Source organism: Mytilus edulis, chromosome 6 (genome assembly GCF_963676685.1).
Source record: "Mytilus edulis chromosome 6, xbMytEdul2.2, whole genome shotgun sequence".
Taxonomy (NCBI): domain Eukaryota; kingdom Metazoa; phylum Mollusca; class Bivalvia; order Mytilida; family Mytilidae; genus Mytilus; species Mytilus edulis.
Genome location: NC_092349.1, coordinates 20,966,762 through 20,992,998, shown reverse-complemented (window position 1 = coordinate 20,992,998; position 26,237 = coordinate 20,966,762). Strand labels below are relative to the sequence as shown.

At 31.6% G+C, this 26,237-nt stretch overlaps 1 protein-coding gene across 1 annotated transcript in view; it reads left to right on the top strand.

Moving 5' to 3' along the window:
* The window catches only part of LOC139526271 (ankyrin-1-like), a 126,452-nt gene that overhangs the window by 56,306 nt on the left and 43,909 nt on the right, over nt 1-26,237 (top strand). Inside the window, exons 14-16 of the mRNA XM_071321403.1 lie at nt 11,399-11,455; nt 16,330-16,425; nt 25,454-25,558. Of these exons, the coding sequence (XP_071177504.1) occupies nt 11,399-11,455; nt 16,330-16,425; nt 25,454-25,558 (258 nt within the window). The remainder of the gene's footprint in view (nt 1-11,398; nt 11,456-16,329; nt 16,426-25,453; nt 25,559-26,237) is intronic.

The following is a 26,237-nucleotide window of genomic DNA, read 5'->3' as shown; positions in this document are numbered from 1 at the left end:
CGCATCAATTTAGAGTGCCAGCATGTCCTTTTTTTATTCAAAATATTGAATTGTAAACAAAATTCAGTAGTTTTCATAACTCAGACTGACTCATATAATAAAATTATTTGTCCGCAACAACCAAAACTGACCATATAAGCATTTAATTATGTAAATCTATATAGCCGCATAGTAAATGAGTTATATTTTCATGTAAGGATTTATTAGTCATAATATTCAAATATTGCTACCTATTTTCTTATACAATAAATCCTTACATGAAAATATAACTCATTTACTATTCGGCTATATAGATTTACATAATAAAATGCTTATATGGTAAGTTTTGGTTGTTGCGGACAAATAATTTTATTATATGAGTCAGTCTGAGGTATGAAAACTACTGAATTTTGTTAACAATTCAATATTTTGAATAAAAAAAGTACATGCTGGCACTCTAAATTGATGCGAACAAAATTTTTTAGTCATAATATTCAAATATTGCTACCTATTTTCTTATACAATCAATCCTTACATGAAAATATAACTCATTTACTATGCGGCTATATAGATTTACATAATAAAATGCTTATATGGTCAGTTTTGGTTGTTGCGGACAAATAATTTTATTATATGAGTCAGTCTGAGGTATGAAAACTACTGAATTTTGTTTACGATTCAATATTTTAAATAAAAAAAGGACATGCTGGCACTCTAAATTGATGCGAACAAATTTTTTTTAATCATAATATTCAAATATTACTACCTTTTTTATTATACATGTACAATCAATCCTTATTTGGAAATATAACTCATTTACTATGCGGCTATATAGATTTACATACTAGAATGCTTATATGGTCAGTTTTGGTTGTTGCGGACAAATATTTTTATTATATGAGTCAGTCTGAGGTATGAAAACTACTGAATTTTGTTTACGCTTCAATATTTTGAATAAAAAAGGACATGCTGGCACTCTAAGTTGATGCGAACAAAATTTTGTAATCATAATATTCAAATATTGCTACCTATTTTCTTATACAATCAATCCTTACATGAAAATATAGCTCATTTACTATGCGGCTATATAGATTTACATAAGCAAATGCTTATATGGTCAGTTTTGGTTGTTGCGGACAAATTATTTTATTATATGAGTCAGTCTGAGGTATGAAAACTACTGAATTTTGTTTACGATTCAATATTTCATACTTATTAAAAAAGGACATGCTGGCACTCTAAATTGATGCGAACAAAATTTTTTAGTCATAATATTCAAATATTGCTACCTATTTTCTTATACAATTTTGTTCGCATCAATTTAGAGTGCCAGCATGTCCTTTTTTATTCAAAATATTGAATCGTAAACAAAATTCAGTAGTTTTCATACCTCAGACTGACTCATATAATAAAATTATTTGTCCGCAACAACCAAAACTGACCATATAAGCATTTGCTTATGTAAATCTATATAGCCAAGAGTAAATGAGCTATATTTTCATGTAAGGATTGATTGTATAAAAAAATAGGTAGCAATATTTGAACATTATGATTACAAAATTTAATTCGCATCAATTTAGAGTGCCAGCATGTCCTTTTTTATTCAAAATATTGAATCGTAAACAAAATTCAGTAGTTTTCATACCTCAGACTGACTCATATAATAAAAATATTTGTCCGCAACAACCAAAACTGACCATATAAGCATTCTAGTATGTAAATCTATATAGCTGCATAGTAAATGAGCTATATTTTCAAGTAAGGATTGATTGTATAATAAAAAAGGAAGTAATATTTGAATATTATGATTAAAAAATTTTTGTTCCCGTCAATTTAGAGTGCCAGCATGTCCTTTTTTATTTAAAATATTGAATCGTAAACAAAATTCAGTAGTTTTCATACCTCAGACTGACTCATATAATAAAATTATTTGTCTGCAACAACCAAAACTGACCATATAAACATTCTAGTATGTAAATCTATATAGCCGCATAGTAACTGAGTTATATTTTCATGTAAGGATTGATTGTATAAGAAAATAGGTAGCAATATTTGAATATTATGACTAAAAAATTTTGTTCGCATCAATTTAGAGTGCCAGAATGTCCTTTTTTTATTTAAAATATTGAATTGTAAACAAAATTCAGTAGTTTTCATACCTCAGACTGACTCATATAATAAAATTATTTGTCCGCAACAACCAAAACTTACCATATAAGCATTTTATTATGTAAATCTATATAGCCGCATAGTAAATGAGTTATATTTTCATGTAAGGATTTATTGTATAAGAAAATAGGTAGCAATATTTGAATATTATGACTAAAAAATTTTGTTCGCATCAATTTAGAGTGCCAGCATGTCCTTTTTTATTCAAAATATTGAATCGTAAACAAAATTCAGTAGTTTTCATACCTCAGACTGACTCATATAATAAAATTATTTGTCCGCAACAACCAAAACTGACCATATAAGCATTTGCTTATGTAAATCTATATAGCCAAGAGTAAATGAGCTATATTTTCATGTAAGGATTGATTGTATAAAAAAATAGGTAGCAATATTTGAACATTATGATTACAAAATTTTATTCGCATCAATTTAGAGTGCCAGCATGTCCTTTTTTATTCAAAATATTGAATCGTAAACAAAATTCAGTAGTTTTCATACCTCAGACTGACTCATATAATAAAAATATTTGTCCGCAACAACCAAAACTGACCATATAAGCATTCTAGTATGTAAATCTATATAGCTGCATAGTAAATGAGCTATATTTTCAAGTAAGGATTGATTGTATAATAAAAAAGGAAGTAATATTTGAATATTATGATTAAAAATTTTTTGTTCCCGTCAATTTAGAGTGCCAGCATGTCCTTTTTTATTTAAAATATTGAATCGTAAACAAAATTCAGTAGTTTTCATACCTCAGACTGACTCATATAATAAAATTATTTGTCTGCAACAACCAAAACTGACCATATAAGCATTTTATTATGTAAATCTATATAGCCGCATAGTAAATGAGTTATATTTTCATGTAAGGATTGATTGTATAAGAAAATAGGTAGCAATATTTGAATATTATGACTAACAAATTTTGTTCGCATCAATTTAGAGTGCCAGCATGTCCTTTTTTTATTTAAAATATTGAATTGTAAACAAAATTCAGTAGTTTTCATACCTCAGACTGACTCATATAATAAAATTATTTGTCCGCAACAACCAAAACTGACCATTTAAGCATTTTATTATGTAAATCTATATAGCCGCATAGTAAATGAGCTATATTTTCATGTAAGGATTGATTGTATAAGAAAATAGGTAGCAATATTTGAATATTATGACTAAAAAAATTTGTTCGCATCAATTTAGAGTGCCAGCATGTCCTTTTTTTATTGAAAATATTGAATCGTAAACAAAATTCAGTAGTTTTCATACCTCAGACTGACTCATATAATAAAATTATTTGTCCACAACAACCAAAACAGACCATATAAGCATTCTATTATGTAAATGTATATAGCCGCATAGTAAATGAGTTATATATCAATGTAAAGATAGCAATATTTGAACATTTTAATTGACGAGATGGTACAAATGAACATACTTATATTACACTTTATTGATATCCCTTTCAATATAATGTTCAATTTACGTTTTTTTTTATCATTTGTCAAAACAGAATCTTATCATGTTAATCCAAGGCAAACAAGGTGAATTTCGATTAAAAATTAATGTATTAAATACACCGAGTTATAGTTAGGAATTCGAAGAGACAATTATAAACGGGGAACGAAACAACGTAAACCATGATGTTTATATCCCATCATATAAAAATATTCTCCCGATGTCTCGGATAACCTTTCTTTCCGTATCGATATTTGCACATGTAACTTTTGAAAGGAAAATATAGAAAATCTGCCAATCAGTAAAGTTAATGGACTTTATGAAAGTGATTTTGTGTAATTTAATATTTCGAATTAAAAGAGTTTTTGAATTGTTCTGGTTTGAAACACATATACGTGAAATATAAAGACTAAAGGTCGCTTTTATAAAATAAATGTGCAAATGAACTTGAAGTTTATTTCTAAATTTACCCAATCAGTTAACGCGAAAAGTAAACGTGCGTTTACTTTCAAGTGCACGTAAAAATACACTTGTAAAATCTGTACTAAACGCCCGTTTACTTTTAAGTGCACGTAAAAATAAATTTGAAAAATTTTGAAGTAAACGCCCGTTTACTACTGACTAAACGGACACATAGTAAACGCCCGTTTACTAGGGTAGACATTAGAAATTTCCATTTCGACCACGTTAACGTAATTATAGTAAACGTGCGTTTACTAGTAAACGGGAGATTTGAAGTTAACTAACGAAATATGTGCACGCGGCGTTAACTTGCGTTTACTTTATGTAATGCTTGGTCTGCACCCAACTGTACTTGTATGTTTGCTAGTCCCTGGACATCCTTTACAGGCTAAATATTGTGGTCTTTATACAATAGAGAGTAAAATCAATGACTTGAATTAATATGTTGTAAAAACTCCAGTCGCAAACAAAATAGAGTATGTCATATGTTAAAACCATATTTTGAGCGTACTAATGAATGTGAGAGTAAACCAGTTGCCACTTTAGACATGGTTAAATTTAAGAACAATCATGACAAACCAGATGTAATTAAACCACCTTTTTGTTCTTAAACTATGGAAAAGACAGTTAGATTGAAAAATTCAGAAATTTTGTCAAATTTAGATTCAAAACTTGCACATCTGTTTTTTGATTGTAGAGAAGAAATAAAAGCTTGGGTATTTTCTTTTAAAAATCTTTTTCGAGATGTGCCATACAAAACCACGGCTGTTTGTCATAATGTTGATGTAGGAGATGCTTCTCCAATTAAGCAACATCCCTACCGGCTCAATCCATTTAAACTTGTAGTTATGAGAAAAGAAATTAAATATATGCTTGACAATGATATTATTGAGCCGATTAACAGTGATTGGAGCTCTCCTTGTCTGCTTGTGCCAAAACCAGATAAAACCTTTCGTTTCGTGACTGATTTATGAAAAGTAAATTCAGTTTCAAAATCTGATTCCTATCCGATTCCAAAGATAGACGATTGTATTGACAACATTGGTCAAGCAAAATTTGTAAAGCAAATTTGATTTGTTGAAAGGTAACTGGCAACTTGACACAGAGAGCTCGTGAAATATCAGCTTTTGTAACACCAGATGGTTTATTTCAATATACTGTAATGCCGTTTGGCATGAAAAGTGCACCAGCTACATTTCAAAGAAAAATTAATAATGTTATAAAAGATTTAGACTGTTGTTATGCTTATATTGATGATCTCATTGTATGTAGTGATAGCTGGGAACAGCTTTTAACAAATTTATATGATACTTTTGATAGATGGCCTGACAAATTTGACTGTTAATCTTGGTAAAAGTGAATTTTGTCAGGCCGCTGTTGAATTTAGGGCATACAGTTGGCCAAGGTCAAATGAAACCTGTTATGGCAAATGTGGAGGCCATTACCAAATTTCCTCCTCCTACAAATAGAAAACAATTAATGAGATATTTAGGCATGATTGGATTTTACAAGAAATTCTGTTCAAATTTTGCTACTGTGGTTCAACCATTGACTCATCTCTTACGAAAAGATTCTAAATTTATCTGGAGTAAAAATTGTCAAAACGCTTTTGAAAAAAGCAAATCACTCTGAATTAATAGTCAAGTTCTGATAACTCCCCAGACTTTGAAAAAACAATTTAAACTTGCCGTTGATGCAAGCGATGTAGGAATTGGAGCTGTTTTATATCAAGAGACAGATGATGATGTTGAGAAACCTATATCCTTTTTTTCCAAGAAATTAAATAAATATCAGAAAAATTATTCAACGATTGAAAAAAAGTGTTTTGAAATGTTGTCAGCACTTCAACATTTTGATGTATATTTGAATCCCACTATATATCTTATTCTTGTTTGTACTGATCATAATCCTCTCACCTTCATACATAAAATGAGAACCAAGAATCAGAGGTTGACTAGGTGGAGTTTATTATTACAGGAATATGATGTAATTGTAAAACATATTAAGGGTAAAGATAATGTAATAGCAGATGCTTTATCTAGAGCTTATGAAAACACTTTGTATATACTATGTATTTTTGTTCATACTATTCATGATAATTTTGTGTTACACAAAAACTTCTTTTAAGGGGGGAGGTGTTATGATATTGTAATTATTGTATTTATTTATGTTGGCCTGATTTGTGTTGTGTGGCCTGATAGTTGTTTACAGAATAATCTTAGAACTGTGCAGTTTATAAATCACTGGAACAATCACAGAATGATTGGAATTTTCAATTTGACTTACATAATGATTCCAGAATGATTCTAATAAAATATGCGTTATATAAACTTATACATTTTACTAGAAACTTTCGTTGTAACTTTCTAGGACGTTCCATTCTACTAGAATTTTCCGTGACAACTAGATATATACAGACACTAAAGTAAAACTCTCAGACTTAGACTTAGACATCAATATACATTAGTATTCACAGCATTTGGATTGACACTTTTATTCTACAAACAACATCATACTGTATTGTGACCTTAGTAGTAAACGTAATATTCAGATTGGATTCCGAAAGATTTCCGGATATAGCTATAGATAATGATAAAAGATTCGACTCATATTTTGACAGTTAAGTTGAGAGTTATATTTGTGTAATACCATTTGTAAACTATTGTATAATATTGCTAAATTTTATTATCGATGTGTGTCTTTTGTTGGCTACAATTTAAACGTGATTTCCGACCGTAACAATATGTAAATAAAATTTGAAACATAAAAATTGGAAAACTAGGCAACTATCAAGTGAAGACAAAGTTAAGCATCACAAAACGAAACTGAATAATAAATAGCCCCTTCAATGTCCAGTGGCAAATATGTCATGCGTATTCAAGACTGTGAATCAAATTTCTAAATTTGTGAACTAAAAGGTATTTCGCTAGATTTTTGTCTATATAGTTCATATTTAATATCGTCTGATGTTAAGAGGGCGTATCTAATTAGTCATGTACGATTAACTTAAAGTTAATTACAGCTCAACTTAAAGACCTACACTGGGTCTTCAAATTCGAGGTACAATAAGTAAACAAATAAAGCTTTTTGAAAAATAGGATCGTCCCAGGTCTCTTAGATAATTATTGTGGGTTGAGTAACAATGAAAAATGCACGAACAGGTTTGTAAATTCTATAAATGAGTAAATCAAATCCATTAACAGATCTCAATTTACAACTGACCAATGACTGTTCAACATTAAACATTCTTGTTATATATATTTTATGAGTTAAATCTGTCATTGAAATGAAATAATTTTATAAAGACCATACCATATGAAATCAAGTAAGTTAACGCTTCAAACAATAAGTTATTGAAATAGCCCACTAAAAAAAACCAACAAACAACTATTCCTTAATACAACGTTTTGAACATGTTGAAAAGCCTAAATGTCACATTTTTTAGCAACAAGTAATGTATGTGTCACTGGCTCGAACGAAACGTGTATAGCTGAGATATTTTCGCAAGGTTGATCAGCCTTCTTAAATTGAGATACAATGTATATTATGAAAATAAACACTTATATTTTCGTCGTTATATATCTCAACTTGATCATTTTGCTTTGTGTATGTAACAACGTATTTGAATTTAACGAATGCAATCTCTGTAATTATGAAAAATCATTACTCCATGGTTTCAATATCAGAAACTAATCAAAACATCTACTAAATTTTAGCATCGGTACAAGAACATCATTCGTAAATACAGTTCAACATGCAGACATCTTATACGTTCAAGTATTTCACATCCAATCTTTTATGGTAATGTTCTTTACAACACACAAAAATGTTGGCTCCTTCTCAAAGCTTAAAAAACTCCTTGAAACAGACTTATTCAGAAGGGATATAGTTACGATACTGTTGTCAGGTCATTAAAGATGGCATATTTTGGTATAAAAATTGATTCACTCATATGTTATACCATCGGAAATAAACACATTAATGCTTTATTCTAAAACCAGATGTTGGCATGATAAAGGTTATGTTCTTCTCATATATTTTATGATGTATGATACTTAACACATAACGGGAGAGATTGTGCATTATTTTCATATGATAAACATATAATCTTTCAATACGTTTAATTCAAGTCTGGAGCTGGCATGTCAATACCTGCTAGTAGTCCTTTGTTGAATTATGTATCATTGTCATTTGCTTAGTTTGTTTTGTTACATGAAGCTATTCTTACATCGTACTCGGACTTCTTTTAAACATAATTTTACTGTGCGTTATGCTGTGTTTTTTTCAAAATTGGCTAGAGGTATAAGGGAGGGTTGCGATTTTACTAAACATGTTTAACTCTGCTTTTGACCTGACCCTAATTACACATGAAATTGTAAGTACAGTGTATTAATAAAATTAATAGTTAATCTAAGTAATGTCTAAGTAATTCACATGCTTGCAAAAAAAAAATTAAAAAAAAAAATGGATAAAGATTTTGTTTCACTTGAATAAAAAGTTCAAATGTGAATTTAATAAGAAATTGCACATGTAATTTTTTAGCCATACATGTGCACAAATTATTTTCGATTCAATAATATTTGTTTAAATTGATCTCTACATTCACTTTGGCAGTTAGATGGATTCTTGTTAGATCAACGTATAGACAGCAGGTTCTCTACGATCCTGCTAGTACATGTAGTAGATATTGAATTAATCTTCAAATTTAAATAAAGTTTCTGCTTTACGCACGTTTTCACCAGTAGGTTCCTTTAAGTTTACCATTAAAACAGTCAGCAATTAGTCATACCTTTAACTTTCTACATTCTGTTTTATGCAGGGTTTTCTATCTGTTTAGTAAACTTTACCGCGCTTTGTCGGCTAGAGCAAAGATGGTTTTTTTTGGTAGCTGGAAGAATAATTTGTATCCTGTTGTCGACCGTTTTACTATATGCGCTATAGAAACAAGTAGTGTTCGCATAGATATCATATATCCTGCTTTTATTGGAAGCGAACGGATGCTTTTGAACCATTGTTTATGTTGCAGATTATTTTGCGGTTCCCGTTAAAATGTTGTCGCTTTTTTTTTTTTTGAAAAGTAACTTCGGCAAAATAAAGGTAGCCCTGCATGTTTTTATACGTAAATTTTCGGCTAAACCATTAGATTGTACATTAAAGTAAACAAATAAATGTAACATATTTCGAAAACATTTTTTTTTTATATCTGTAATTTACAAGGACGATTGGAAGGGGAAGTGCTCCCAAAAATGATAGACTACAACGTGTGAACAGCAAGCTTCACCAATTATTACAATATTTATTACGCAAGTACAATGTATTGTAAAAAAATAATTTACAAGAAACATAGTATTTTGTGACACATAAATCACTTATTTAGCAATTAGCACGTGCTCTGTCATTTAGAATCAATCACTGAAGACGACTATTAATTGTAAAGACTTTCAGATATGGTATACCGTATAATACTAAAGGAGTAGGTTCAGTAAGACCACTTTTTGACCCAAAATATTGCAGTCTTACAAAATTGTGAAAATGTAATCTTTTAGCTAATTATTGGAAAGTAGAATGCTTCTGCTACACAAATATGGGCTTTTTTTGTCAATACAATGCACATATATCGGGTACTAACATCATTAAGTCATGCTAACTTACTGAAATCTTCACAATTTTGTTAAGTTTTAGACGGTTTTCGTCTTAAACGCAAGTGGCCGCATTTGTGTTCATTCATGATATTGAAATGTAAGTTGTATTTGATGATAATTCATAACATATATAAAGGTTGAGGATGAACACGGATACGGCCACTTTCATTTTTGACAAAAACCATCTGAAAAGTGACGATTTTTTGCATATGTGATAGATTTAACATATCTAAGCTTAAATCGGAGCGTTTTCAATAACTTAATCAGTTAAATTTTTTCACATAAACTAATTGAATCAATTGAAATAGACACTTAAGTGTTTAAAAAGTTCAAAAATCTTTCGTAAGATGAACCTGAAATTTGAGGCCAAAATCGGCCCTTACCGGACCTTCTTAAAAGGACTAATTTTACATTGAGTGTTCTTAAACGTATTTTGTAAAGCCACCCAACCTTACCATATTAGTCAATCGCACATTAGCGTGATATACCATCGTACTTTAGCGAACAAACAACCATCGCACTTTAGTGTGAGGCACCATCGTACTTTGGCAACCAGCAACCATCGTACCTCAGCGTGAGACACCATCGTACTTTTGCGTAGACCATCGCACTTTATATTGCTACATTTATAACATAAATATTTAAAAAAAAAAGAAGTAACCAGGTAATATAAAAGTTCAGATATAACAAAAACTTTATTGAGTTCTTAAAGAATCGCAAAACAAAGTAAAACAAACTAGGAGAGCTTTCACTTGTCCAGCATTTTCAAATGTTGAACTCATGTCACTAATAGAACTAAATGTATATATAAACATAATATGAAAAGTCATCTTATAAACTAAATATAATTAGAGACCAATTGTTTTCCAAAATTTGTGAAATAGTTCCATCTTTTTTAAATATGACTAATGAAGCAAGATTTAAATTTTTGTATACGTGTGGTTAGACTGATATTATTAGAATTATTGTTAAATTTATAAGCGACATGTACATTTCTAGAAATGCTTTATTCAGTACTAAATAACTTTGTGGTACCACCTCCTAATATAAATAAACAATTTTTATGAATTTGGTATGATATATATGTTTGTATGTTTTGTATTGTCTTGGTATCAATCCTGTAATTTTGGATTTCAAACCAATAAAAATTACTTACTTACTTAATGATAATTTTAGCATTATCTAAAACATTTTTTTAAAGTTTTGTATAGATATTTAGTAATTTGGTGTTTTCTTACCATCGATCAATCAAGTTGACTGAGTCCACAGTTTTATATTTATAATAATGTAAATAAAAATAAAATATGCCACACGCTTTTTGTTGTCTATTTGTTTTGGAATAATGAATTTCAGTATTGATTTTAGTATTTTCCGCTAAACTTGTAACCAAATACAGACATTGGAAGTTTCATACCTTTTTGTGTTATTTTCAGACCGAGAGATATTAATGGTCAGTTTTTGATCTGGAGACCTTGTTCACAATTTTTTAACTTTAAGTTAGCCAAAAATGGTATAAATTCAAAAGTTTTCTATATAATTGCCTTAGGATAAATTACGTGTTTGACTGTCCCTCTGGTATCTTTCGCCCCTCTTTTATGTTTCTATAATCACATATTTTTCTTGCAAATCGGTTTTTTTTAAATATTTTGGTATTATACTAAGAAATATCAACCTTTCTATTTCAGTACGGTGACACTTTGTTATTAGAAAGAGCAGATATAGATCCAAGCATATTAAATACGGTAAGAAATACAGTTCTTACCAGGGTTGTAAAACAATATAAAAACGCTCAGACATTAATCAGACGTCTTCGCAATGTTGCTAGAAACATAGTAGTAGTACAGCTCTTGCTGAACTGCAAATTGTTGATTTTATGCGAAATCAGTAGAAGGTCCGAGTAAAATCACACATTTAAAATATCTACATAGAAATAAAGCAGTTGGATTTGTGGGCAAGGTGGTAAAAACTCAGAGAGACAGGTTAGTAGATGTGACGGTGCTTTGTTGAGTGCATAGCAGACGAGGAAGATGGTGTAGACATCAACAGGCCCTGAGAAATCTAGGTGAGGCATTGGCTGACACGACGACCACTGTGTGGGCAGTTTGAGAGACTAGCACTAACTCAATAAAGAGGAACCCAATAATTATAAAAACTTCCGCATAGTGGACACTGATATGTTTTATTGCTTTTTTTTTGGAAATGACACCACAAAATGAGATTTGTAACTGGATTAGTACTTATGTTAGATAGCAATATACATAGACTTTACCATCCCCATTTCCTTGCTTTCTCACAAATAAAAGCGTTCTGTTTGTCAAATATATGTGCATAAGTATGAAATGAGTATTTGTCATAGATTTGATATCCAGTAGTTGAATGGTTGAATATATTTATTTTCGTTTTGCTGTATGGCAACAACCTGTATGTATTTGCCAAAAAAATTGCAAAAAGAGGGCAAAGATGTCACATTTTCCCCCAAATTTGACCCAAAGAAGAATATCAAGAGATCGAGTGCATTTCTTTCTAACCGAAGTTTGGTAAACGTTTTGTGCCATTTGTTATAGTTTGTTAAACGTAACAGAAGTAGAAACAAATGCATCGTTTGAAAAGAGGGGATTGGAAATTAGAGTAATTTTAGACAGACAATGTTTTGAGTTATGACAAGCAAGAACACGTTTAGATAATTGATGTGATGGTAAAGTTAGAAAGAAATGCATCGTTTGAACTAACAAACGACGAACGACAAACTGTAGAGGCGAGCGTATAGTTTGTCAAAGTTTATGCAAACTTGCAAAAGTATGTTAGAAACAAATTATCAAAACTTGTGGTCGCTGAACAGTTTGAATCGTTATTTTTTTTAAAGAATTCGCATCAAATAAAAACAGTCTTTCGTCTCATTCTTGTGGGAAACTACGGCAAAAGGTTCGAATGAAAAAAAAATGACTGTAAGGTGACTTGAACTTCATAGGAAGAAAGACAAGAAGTTATCAATATCCTTTAACTCTACTTTCCGCTATATAGATGATGTTCTTTCACTAAATAATTCAAAATTTGGTGACTATGTGGAACGCATCTACCCCAGATAGAGATAAAGGATACTACTGATACAGTTAAGTCGGCCTCATATCTTGACTCACATCTAGAAATTGACAATGAGGGTCGGTTGAAAACAAAACTTTACGACAAGAAACAAAAGAGATGATTTCAGCTTTCCAATTGTAAACTTTCCATTTCTAAGTAGCAACATTCCAGAAGCACCTGCATACGGGGTATATATCTCCCAATTGATACGATATTCCTGTGCTTGCATTTCCTATCATGATTTTCTTGATAGAGGGTTGCTGCTCAGAAGGAAGCTATTAAACCAAGAGTTCCAAATGGTGAAGTTGAAATCATCCCTTCGTAAATTTTACGGACGCCATCACGAGTTGGTTGACCGTTATTGAATTACCGTTTCACAAATGATATCGGATATGTTCCTTACGTCGTAACTACAATCACCTTCCCTTTCATGAATGTGACCTACCGAATTAGACTATTTTCCGGATTTGTTATCACATAATCAACACGACGGGTGCCACATGTGGAGCAGGATCTGCTTACCCTTCCGGAGCACCTGAGATCACCCCTAGTTTTTGGTGGGGTTCGTGTTGTTTATTCTTTAGTTTTCTATGTTGTGTCATGTGTACTATTGTTTGTCTGTTTGTCTTTTTTCATTTTTAGCCATGGCGTTGTCAGTTTATTTTAAATTTATGAGTTTGACTGTCCCTTTGGTATTTTTCGTACCTCTTCTATAGTTGTAATTGATAATTTCTGTGTCATTTGGTGTTCTGTGAAGAGCTGTCTCATTGGCAATTGTACCACATCTTCTTTTTTTAATGCTACAAACATATCTGGACAAACGGAAAATACGGACAGACAAAACAGAAAATATCCCATAAAACAGGCAAAATATTATCTTGGTGTTCTTATAAACCAACCATGAAAGATAACTTTGTCGTTTTTTAATTCAATTGTGACGTCACTTTCGTAACTTTTGTCTCTCATTTAAAATGTTACCTTTCCTTGCAAAAGTAAAGACACGTGCTGTACATGGAGGAATTTTTGTACAGTAAAAAAAATAATGTTGCTAATATATATTTGCGGAAGTATAGTTATAAGAGTTAATCAGATATACACACACTCTTACAGAATCATGTAGCAGTCATGTGTTTTCGTGTATGGCCGAGTAGAGTGGTCGAATGTGGTCGCGAAGGGATCGGGTATTGGTCGAGTTGGTCTGGGATAATATAAATATACAAGTCGCAGTGGTCTGGAAGCGATCAAGCGTTGGTCGCGTTTATCTGGAAATGATCGGATATTAGTCGAGCAAAGATCGAGATGTTCGAGTACTGATCGGTAATTTTTTTGTATTCTAACTCGATCTCTACACAATCCTTTCCGGATCAATTCGACCGCTACTCGACGAATTATCGATCTTTTCTCGAGTGACTTGCTTCTCGATCCTTACTCGAATGTTTTTGACGTGTCAAAAAACTCTCGGGTAGAAAGTCAGATCGATGACGATCAAGGTAGACTATCCCGAACATTCTTGTCGATTGAATCAGACCAGTCTACCGATCACGTAATTTGTCTTGATCGGGCTTGGTCGAATTGTTCTGATCGGCAGTGCGAAACTAGCTTAAACTTGTCTTTATCGAGATTGATCGGGTTGGTCTTATCGGTAGCGTGATCCTAGCTTTAACCTTGAACGGGCATTCATCTCGATCTCAGGACGAGTTGCCGAGATATCTTTTGTCGACTTGTCGCGATAAGTATGTCGACATGTTGTGTTAATTATCTAGACAAATCGATTTAATGCTTCCATAATGTCGACTTGTTGAGATAATAAAGTCGAAATATCGAGATAATATGTCGACTTATCGTGATAATATATCAATTTGCCGAAATAATTATCTGGGCAACTGGTCATTTCGCTGGCAGCTGTATGCCACCATAAAAATGCAAACAATACATAATGTTACTTCTTTACTGTGTGATAATGGTGTTTATTGTTTTCTCCTGATATTAACACACGGGTCATTATTTACAACTTCATTTTACTTTGAACTATATAGCAAATATACAACTCGTATAGAATTTATGAAAAGAAACCCTGTTCATAACTTAACAACAGACTTTAAATCAAATACCCCCTCCCAACCCCCCAACCCCCTCCCCAGATTAAAAAAAACCCCAAACCTTGTCAAAAATAGGAACTTACTTGATTAAAATCTAACCAAACATGACCACTATATATTTATAGAGATTATGGTTATGCATAGAATCAATAGCGAAACAATATCAAGTTTCGGATACTGATATTCAAGCCCGATATCGGACCTCGGAAGAGCTTTTATGTTCAGATTTTATTATTGGATAATCAGAATCATGATAAATGTTAATTATACTTTTAAGGACGCTGTGTCAATAAGCATAGAGCTGCAGGTCAAAAGTGAAAAAAAACAATCCCAAAAATTATAAAATCAGGTTGCAAGGTTGGCGGAAACAAGAGGGTTACGAAAAGTGAATTGTTAATTCCAAAAATGGTCAACACTTTAGAAATTTTTAATGATTTTTGAGAGAAAAAAAAACCAAATTGTATGCCTTCTATCCCGCATCACCTAACCCTGAATCCGCCTTTCGTTTTTCCAAAATATTTTATAGTTGGCATATTCCATATATAAACAATTGTATTAAAAACGAAACAGTATACTTATGTTAGCAGGTAAGCAGTAGGATTTTCAAAAGGTCATCCCAGTTCACAGAAAATTTCCGGAAGTTTAAAAAAAAGAAGAACATTGTCTCTTTAATAAATTCTTTATACCATAACACATTCAAGGTTTGTACAGTATAAAGCTCAATGCGTATTGACATGGCCTCTTAAGTTCTATCACAGGCAAGTCAAAAAGTGTGTTAATTGATTATCCCATATTGAGGTATAGGGAGGGGTTTAGAATGTTTATTTTTTTGCTGAAATTTTTGTGCCGCGAGCCACCTTTTAAGTCTCTTCTTATCTAACTTTTGGCACACATTTAAATGCTTGAAAACAAAAAAAAACAAAAAAATAAAACAAAAATACCGATCTCCAAGGATGAATAAAAAATAACATTTTCATAAAAACTATAAAATTTGACTTTCTCAACTAACGGAACGAATGGAAAACAAATGTCAAAATCATGACTTAGTTCAGTTATTTTCCGAAGAAAATATTGGATAAACCGTTGTTTAAAGCTCCTACTTCTATGTCATTGATTACAGTTCGTCAATACGTCATTTGTAATCAGAAAATTAAATGAAAGAAAAACATTGAATTCATTATTATTCATTTTAAAAACTTTGTTTTTCTGTTATATCACCTTCTAAATTCACTCAATCTTGTAAGACTATTTTTTTCTCATCAACTCTACATCGGACCCCATCTAAGAAATGTGTAATTGTTCTATCGTTAAATTGGAGTCAAGATAACTGTACATTTTATACCACACCTGTATACTAAAACTATCTGTATGTCCAAATTATATTTAAATTAATTGCATTTGTGATTTGTGGACAAAACATAGCCTGTATATTTTAGGATGGCAATACTGGTTTAGACATAGCTATTAGAAGACGTGACCTCGAAATAGTGAAATTATTATTAGAAAGATCAGATGCCAGCCAACAAAATAAGGTAATGCTTTTAGTTTTATAAGGATTACACATCTTTGTTGAGTTGGATGGCTTGGTTGTAAAATATCTCGAGACAGCAATCAAACCTCGTGTGCATGACATTTTGTAAATACATTTAAACAGTATATACATTTCAGAAAAAAAGTGTTAGTATTAATAGTTTACTATCTTGTCTTTTTGTCCATCATATTTTGTACTGCTGAAGTTAAGTCTTCTAGCAGTGACTACATAATTATCAGATGCACTTACATTAACGCAGACCAAAGAAGTTAAACGGACATCTTTTAAAAGATATTACCAATTATGTTAATATATTTCTGGACATGTTAAGATATTACCAGACATCTTAAGATATAACTGAACCATATAAATATTCATAAAAACAGTTCCACACTGTATATAAGAATTTGAAGGTCGATATGATATCTTCTGACATTCATGTTCTACTAAAGACAATGTGAATTTCTCGTGCACATCCAGAAAATGTTGATTGTTAACGCTTATTAGTTTACGATCAAATAATTTCTTAAGGTGATCATCACCTCAAAATAAATGATAAAAATATGATCTGTTATTTGTCTTTTCCGGTAGTTCTTTTTCATGAATACACTTGAGAATGGAAACGGAGAATGCGTATAAGATTCAACAAACCCACCAAAGAGCAGAAGCCGTCAAAGGCCACCAATGGGTTTGAAAATTAGCATAAACATTTCGCAACACGAGGCCAGTTTCAGATGGCAGCTAAATAAAATTATGTTCGTGTTCTGTGAAAATGAACGTCATATTAAACTCCTGACCAAATGAACCAAAATAAATAAAAAAAGATACAAGACTTACAGGGGACCGAGACTCCTGACATTGACAGAGACAAAACAGTAGCGGGGTAAAATATATTTTGTGCGATCTCAACCCCCCTTTACCTCTAGCCGATGTAGAATTGTAAGCTTTTCATATGAATAATAATGATTCACGCATAGGGTCTTTGCATCAGAAATAAACACACTCGGAGTCTGATGTTCAGTGGTTTTTGTCTGTTTATGTGGTTCATAAGTGTTTCTCGTTTCTCGTTTTATGAGCCAGTCTGCCATAAAACCATGCAAAATCTGGTATTTCGTCCAAATTGGTAGTTACAACTTGGCAACATTATATATATTTCCAAAATCTTTAGGTATTTAGGAGTGAAAATATTTTGTTTTCCATTAAACAGCCTTATTTGCATATTTGTGAATTATTAAAAAAAAAATTGCCAAAAAAATCCCCATATTTAGGTACTTTTTAAAGGTCGGGATAATTGATATATCTCTTAAATATAACATTATCTTGTTATATTTTGCAAGGAACATCATAAAAAAAAGAAATGCATTTTGAGATTTTTGGCAGGTTGCCAGAGAGGTTCGTGCAATATATGTATTAGATAACTTTCATGTAATACATGTACTCAGAAGTTGTTTTCTCTCAAGATCATATTTTTTTTTTTAACTTTTATGATTTTTTTAAAGGTGCATATCAGTTCTAAGACAAGTGATAAAAATTTAGCTTGGCAAATAATGGGAAGTTAGTAAAAAATGTTCCCAAAATATCTATAAAATGCACTAATTGTAATAGTCTTTGTCCCTTAATATTTTAACTAAAACTGATTAAAGTAGACTTATATTCCGGACAATAACTTTAGTTTAAGTGTATAGATCTTTATGATTTTTTTAGAAGGTTCAATACCACAAAAAGGAAGGTTGGGGTCGATTTTGGGGATGCTGGTCCCAACCGTTTAGGAATTAAGGGCCCAAAAGGGGCCCAAAACAAGCAATTTATATTTTAAGGATAATAACTTGTGTATAAGTATTTCAATTGCTCTGATACTGTACCACAATGTTTAAAACCACAAGTAGAAGGTTTGGATTCATTTAATGTGTTATGGGTTCAAAGTTCGGAAATAAGGGCCAAAAAGGGGCCAAAGACTAGCATTTTCTAGTTTCAAGACAATAACTTGTGTGTAATTGCATGGATTTCTAAAATTGTACGACAATGTTCCATATAACAAAGGGGAAGCTGGGATTAAGTTTTGGATTAATTGCCCAAAATATGTAAGAATTAGAGACCAAAAAAGGGCCAAAAAGAAGCATGTTTCTAGTTTCCAAACAATAACTTGGGTTTAAGTGTATGGTTCTCTCTGTAATTGTACTACAAGGTTCCATACTACAAAGGAAATGATGGGAATGAGTTTAAAGGTTATTGCTTTAAGGGGGGTTTCAATAAGTTGGTGGGCCGGGGGGATTTGTTTACAATTTTTTTAAGGGATTTCTTTTTTTTGCAAAATTTTTCAAATTTCAAATTTTGAAAAGTTCTCAAGAAGAAATCTTCAATTGCACAGTATGGTGCAATAGATTTGTTTGATCTTTGACCTCATTTATTTTGTAACAAAAACCAAAAAATCAATCACAATCCAAATTCAGACAGCATCAAGCTTGAACATGAACAAATTAAGGGTTCAGGGTCCAACCATTGCGGTTGTATAAAGTTGCGCCCTGCAGAGCACCTGGTTTTCAGATACTTTCAATTGATGACAGTATTTTAAAAAGCTTGTTATATGAAACAGAGTTGTGAACATACTTGTACTTCAAAATATCTTACTATTTTAAACTTTTGATAGGAATGAAACCAATTATAGGGGCAATCACTCATTGAGGGTTTAGATTAGAAAGTTGTGTCTATTAGAGCGTATTTTAAAAAAAATGTGGACAAAATCTACGAAAAAAGTTTATATGTGCATGTCTTATGTGCCATATAACAGTTTTGATTTATATCTCAGATTAAATCCAGATAAAAGAGAAACAGTTGAGGTGACCCTACTTCTTCAAAAATCGAAAGCTTTTCCAAGATTATCTTGAATGTCCCCTCTACAAAGAGCATCTCTTTCCTGTTTGTTGATATTTTAAGATTTTGATTTTTAGTCGCCTAACGGCTAACGTCGAAGTGAACTTAGGTTTGCACTGCGTCTGTTGGTATGTCTTTTTTGCAAATCAAATTTTTTTTGAGCGTGTAGATTTTGATTTGATATTTGGTTTATTGATTTATCATAACAAGTTACAGGTCAAATTCATTTTTCACGCTTTAAGCTTTTCTCTTTGTTTAGTTAAAGTCCTTTCTCTAGAATTAAATTTTTGATGAAATACTTATTCATTAGAAGATTTCTGTTCTAACGGAAATAACTCATTTTTTAGCTCACCTGGCCCATAGGGCCAAATAAACTAATCATACATGTAGATACCAGGACTAAGTTTAGTATATACGTCAGACGCGCGTTTCGTCTACAAAAGACTCATCAGTGACGCTCGAATCCAAAAAAGTTAAAAAGGCCAAATAAAGTACGAAGTTGAAAAGCATTGAGAACCAAAATTCCTAAAAGTTTTGCCAAATACAGCTAAGGTTATCTATGCCTGAGGTAGAAAAGCCTTAGTATTTCAAAAAATTCAAAAATTTGATAACAGTAAATTTATAAATATAACCATACCAAGGACAATTCATGTCAGCCCAAAAAGTGGTGACTACTGGGCTTGTGATATGGCCAAGTGAGCTTTTCTCATCGCTTGGCTTCCGTAGTCCGTCGTCGTTAATTTTTACACTTTTCCTCTGAAACTACTGGGCCAAATTTTACCAAACTTTGCCACAATCATCATTGGGGTATCTAGTTTAAAAAATGTGTCCGGTGACCCGGCCAACCAACCAAGATGGCCGCCATGGCTAACCAGATGCTCCGCAGTGCGCAGCTTTAAACGACCGCAGAGGTTGAACCCTGAACGCTTGGGGCAAGTATGGACACAATATTCAAGCTGGATTCAGCTCTAAATTTGGATTGTGAGTAAATAGTTGACACAGCATAGGTTTCTGACACAGAATGAATGTGGTCTAATGAACTTAAATTTATTGTTTTGTCTTTGAGCAATTCACTATGCTGTTGAATATTAATAAAATAAAATTCACATCCCTCTTTCTCTTATTCCAAAACTGATCTCAATTCAAATTTCTAATGGCCCCTAACAATAACTACTCATTTAAATACATCAATAAATTTTAAAATGTAAAAAAGTGCTGGTTATCACTGAATGGTAAAGATTGTTTTAATTTATCAGTTGGTAGTAAAAGTGAATATACATTGTACATTGTATAAAACAATGATTTCAGTTGATTCAACTACTATTCTGGACAAAGAAAGATAACTCAAATTTTCAAAGAATATTGAAAATTTCTTGCTATTGCACAATATTGTGCAATTAGATATTTCTTGCCATTGCGCAATACTGTGCAATTGAAAATACTTGCCATTGCCCAATACTGTGCAATTGAAGATTTCTTACTATTGCTGAATACTATGCAATTGAAAATTTCTTGCTATTGCACAATACTTAATATGATAATTTTGGATCCTGATTTGGACCAACTTGAAAACTGGGCCCATAATCAAAAATCTAAGTACATGTTAAGATTCAGCATATCAAAGAAGCCCAAGAATTCAATTTTTGTTAAAATCAAACTAAGTTTAATTTTGGACCCTTTGGACCTCAATGTAGACCAATTTGAAAACGGGACCAAAAATTAAGAATCTACATACACAGTTAGATTCGGCATATCAAAGAACGCCAATTATTCAATTTTTGATGAAATCAAACTAAGTTTAATTTTGAACCCCGATTTGAACCAACTTGAAAACTGGGCCAATAATGAAAAATCTAAGTACATTTTTAAATTCAGCATATCAAAGAACCCCATTGATTTAATTTTTGTTAAAATCAAACTAAGTTTAATTTTGGACCCTTTGGACCTTTATGTAGACCAATTTGAAAACGGATCCAAAAATTACGAATCTACATACACAGTTAGATTCGGCATATGAAAGAACCCCAATTATTCAATTTTTGATGAAATCAAACAAAGTTTAATTTTGGACCCCGATTTGGGCAAACTTGAAAACTGGGCCAATAATAAAAAATCTAAGTACATTTTTTAGATTCAGCATATCAAAGAACCCCAAGGATTCAATTTTTGTTAAAATCAAACTAAGTTTAATTTTGGACCCTTTGGACCTTAATGTAAACAAATTTGAAAACGGGACCAAAAATTAAGAATCTACATACACAGTTAGATTTGGCATATCAAAGAACCCCAATTATTCAATTTTTGATGAAATCAAACAAAGTTTAATTTGGACCCCAATTTGGGCCAACTTGAAAACTGGGCCAATAATAAAAAATCTAAGTACATTTTTTAGATTCAGCATATCAAAGAACCTTAAGGATTCAATTTTTGTTAAAATCAAACTAAGTTTAATTTTGGACCCTTTGGACCTTAATGTAAACAAATTTGAAAACGGGACCAAAAATTAAGAATCTACATACACAGTTAGATTTGGCATATCAAAGAACCCCAATTATTTAATTTTTGATGAGTCAAACAAAGTTAACTTTGGACCCTTTGGGCCCCTTATTCCTAAACTATTGGGACCAAAACTCTCAAAATCAATCCCAACCTTCCTTTTATGGTCATAAACCTTGTGTTAAAATTTCATAGATTTCTATTAACTTATATTAAAGTTATGGTGCGAACACCAAGAAAAATGCTTATTTGGGCCCTTTTTTGGCCCCTAATTCTTAAACTGTTTGGACCTCAACTCCCAAAATCAATCCCAACCTTTCTTTTGTGATCATAAACCTTGTGTTAAAATTTCATTGATTTGTATTTACTTATACTTAAGTTATTGTGCGAAAACCAAGAAAAATGCTTATTTGGGCCCTTTTTTTTGGCCCCTAATTCCTAAACTGTTGGAACCAAAACTCCCAAAATCAATCCCAACCTTTCTTTTGTGGTCATAAACCTTATGTTAACATTTCATAGATTTTTATTTACTTAAACTAAAGTTATAGTGCGAAAACCAAGAAAATGCTTATTTGGGCCCTTTTTGGCCCCTTATTCCTAAAATGTTGGGACCAAAACTGCCAAAACCAATCCCAACCTTCCTTTTGTGGTCAAAAACCTTATGTCAACATTTCATAGATTTTTATTTACTTAAACTAAAGTTATAGTGCGAAAACCAAGAAAATGCTTATTTGGGCCCTTTTTGGCCCCTTATTCCTAAAATGTTGGGACCAAAACTGCCAAAACCAATCCCAACCTTCCTTTTTTGGTCATAAACCTTGTGTTAAAATTTCATAGATTTCTATTCACTTTTACTAAAGTAAGAGTGTGAACAATAAAAGTGTTCGGACGACACAGACGACGACGACGACGCAGACGACTACGCCAACGTGATACCAATATACGACCAAAACATTTTCAATTTTTGCGGTCGTATTAAAATAGAACATAGGGGTAAAATGCAGTTTTTGGCTTATAACTCAAAAACCAAAGCATTTAGAGCAAATCTGACATGTGGCGAAATTGTTAATCAGGTGAAGATCTACATGTATCTGCCCTGGAATTTACAGATGAATCAGATAACTGGTTGTTAGGTTGCTGCCCCTCAATTGGTAATTTTAAGGAAATTTTGCCGTTGTTTGTTATTATCTTGAATATTATTATAGATAGAGATAAACTGTAAACAGTAATAATGTACAGCAAAGTAAGACCTAAAAACAAGTCAACATGACCAAAATGGTCAATTGACCTCCTAAGGAGTTATTGCCCTTAGTAAATTTTTAACAATTTTTCACTAGCATTTTCCACTGAAACTACTGGACCAAATTCATTATAGATAGAGATAATTGTAAGCAGCAAGAATGTTTAGTAAAGTAAGATCTACAAACTCATCATAATCACCAAAACACAATTTTGTCATGAATCCATCTGTGTCCTTTGTTTAATATTCACATATATCAAGGTGAGCGACACAGGCTCTGTAGAGCCTCTAGTTTAAAGACAAAATGACATTTTGGATGTTTTTAGTATTTAGTGGTTCAATTTTGTTCCAGTTTGATAATTATATGCAGAGTTGTGGTCTTTGGATAAAGGACATTAATTTTTTTCAGATCTATAAAACTTTACTCTTTTTTTGCTAATACCTTCATCATGTTCATTCATGACTATAAACTTGTATTAAGACCATTTTGCACTTGTTTTTACGGCAGACCACCATACTATTATATAAACAGTAAAATCATAACTATAATAATGACAATGTCTGCTCAACTGTTTAACCATTTATCTGTGTATATTTGTTTTTATTACATGTATCTTACATGTCTTATTCCCAAGCCTCAAATTGCTAGAGATTACAGTCTTGGGGGAAACTCAATATTACTGTTATGTCAACTGTTCTCCAAGAATTTGCATAGGGATTACTTACTGGTTCATGTCAGCGTCACAAAATTTCAGTTGCAGTTTTATCAGGAACTATTCTCTTTATATTTGGCATAAAACTTTATCACAATATGCAAAATATAGCACTTTTCTAGGTAAGAGGCACAATTCTATGATATTCACAAAACTATTTAAATCTTTTTCTTTTCTGGTAATAGATAACATGAATGTACAAGGCTGCACAGTTTGTACAATTTTGTCTACATTTTCATACTATTTTAGAAAGAAATTCCCCCAATTTCATCTGAAGGAGAAGTGCTTAGAATTTTTAGTACTTTTACAATAGTTTTTCTCTCTAAATTGTAAGGGGCTGCATTCATATTGAGTCTCTATCTTTTATATGTTAAACAGTTTAATGAATCATTATCAAATACAACATGTTTTAAAAATTTGAGACTGAACTCAATTGTGGCCACTTTGAATTTAGACAAAAAGCGTCTAAAAACTAGAATATTATAAAATGCTAAAATTATGAAGAACTCGTGATGATATTACCTGATGAGTGTGCATAGTATTGTAAATAAAACAGCCCATTTTTGTAGTTTCTTCAGTAATTTTCTTTTGAATAAGTTTATATTTTAAACATATTGTAAAAATGCTCAGTTTAGGGGCAAAAATGGCAAAAAAGGGGTCTTACCGGGTTTACTCCTGTAGTATATTTTCTAATTCAAACTAAGTTAAACTTGGGTTATTCAATTAATATAACCAGTAAACATTAGTTCAGTCATTATTTTTCTTATATTTTGACTATCACATACTTTTGAAAAGTTTTAATTGAAACAGATAAAAAAATCAAATATTCGGCAAAATTGCCATCATGCCTATCTTTAATCATTATTTTATCGTAAGAAGGTATCATTTGCTGAGCACAGTTTTTTTGCATTTTGTAGATAAGTATATAAGCTTCATGAAATATTACATTTTATTGAAAATAAAACATGATCTTACAAGATTCAAGCCTTTAAAAAAATACAAATTTGGCAGAATCGGTCCTTTTTCAAAACCATGCAATTTCAACCTGTCAGTAGGGTTATTGAAAAATGTCACAACTTTTTGAATTATCATAATTTCCTTTCATTTTGCATTGAGTTGTTTGTTTAGTATTTGTTATCATTTAGCTATAATTTTTCTATAAAACAAAAAACAATCAGGTCAAAATACCCCAAAATAGGCTTTTTTTGTGGATAGTTGTCTCATTGGCAATCATACCACATCTTCTTTTTTATATTAAAATTGTCTTTTGTCAGTAAAGAAATGGACAATTATCGAATGTTCGTCATACACAAATAATGGCTGAATATTTTTTCAAAATATTGTGCACAAATAGTTATTACATATAAGGTATCTAAAATACAAAATATCAGTCTGATTGAAATATTTTGGATTTGGACCATTTTGCATGGTTTTATCACCGACTTTCTCTTATATAGATTAGACCGTTGGTTTTCCCGTTTAAATAGTTTTACATTAGTGATTCTTCTGGGCCCCTAAAAGCTTGCTGTTCGTGTGGAAGGCCGTACCTTGACCTACCATACATGAAGTCTACTTTGATAAATTGTTACTTCTACTTTTTATAAATAAAGGCTAATGGGGTAATTCTTATAAGAAGTTATCTAAAAACAAAGTCGTTCATTTATTTACCTTGGTATGATACTATGAATATTGAAATCTTTTCATTTCAGTATAATGGTGATACTCCTTTACACGTAGCCGTTAGAGCTGGATGTTTAAATATAGTCCAATATGTCATGACCAGGACATATATAGATCCAAATGAACAAAATCAGGTATGCAATGTAGTTCTGAACATGCAGGATTGTAAACCCTTTTGAATTTCGCATAGGCAACCATTACAATGAGACAATAACATTCAAAACCAAGGAGTAAACAAAGACTCACAATACCAAAGGACATTTACATCAACAGTTATTTATAATAAATGAGAAACAACACGAACTCCACTAAAAACCTAGAGTGAAATCAGGTGCTCCAGAAGTGAGCCAATGTAGAAAAGTAAACGCATAACAATACGTACATTTAAAATTCAATTCAAGAGAAGTCCGAGTCTGATGTCAGAAGATGTGACCAAAGAAAATAAACGAAATGACAATTATACATAAATAACAACAGACTACTAGCAGTTAACTGACATGCCAGTTCCAGACTTCAATTAAACTGATTGAAAGATTATGATTTCATAATATGAATATCAGGCACAATCCTTCCCGTTAGGGGTTTAATATCATACCATCATAAATATATGAGAAGAACATAACCCGTGTCATGCCAACAACTGGTTTTTTAATAAATGTGTTTAGTTCCGATGCAAAGACCCTATAAGTGAATCAATATTAACGCCAAAATATGCGATCTTTAATGACCTGACAACAGTATCGTAACTATATCCCTTCTTAATAAGTCTATTTAAAGGTTTTGTTAGTTTCTGCGGTGAATACTGACATTTTT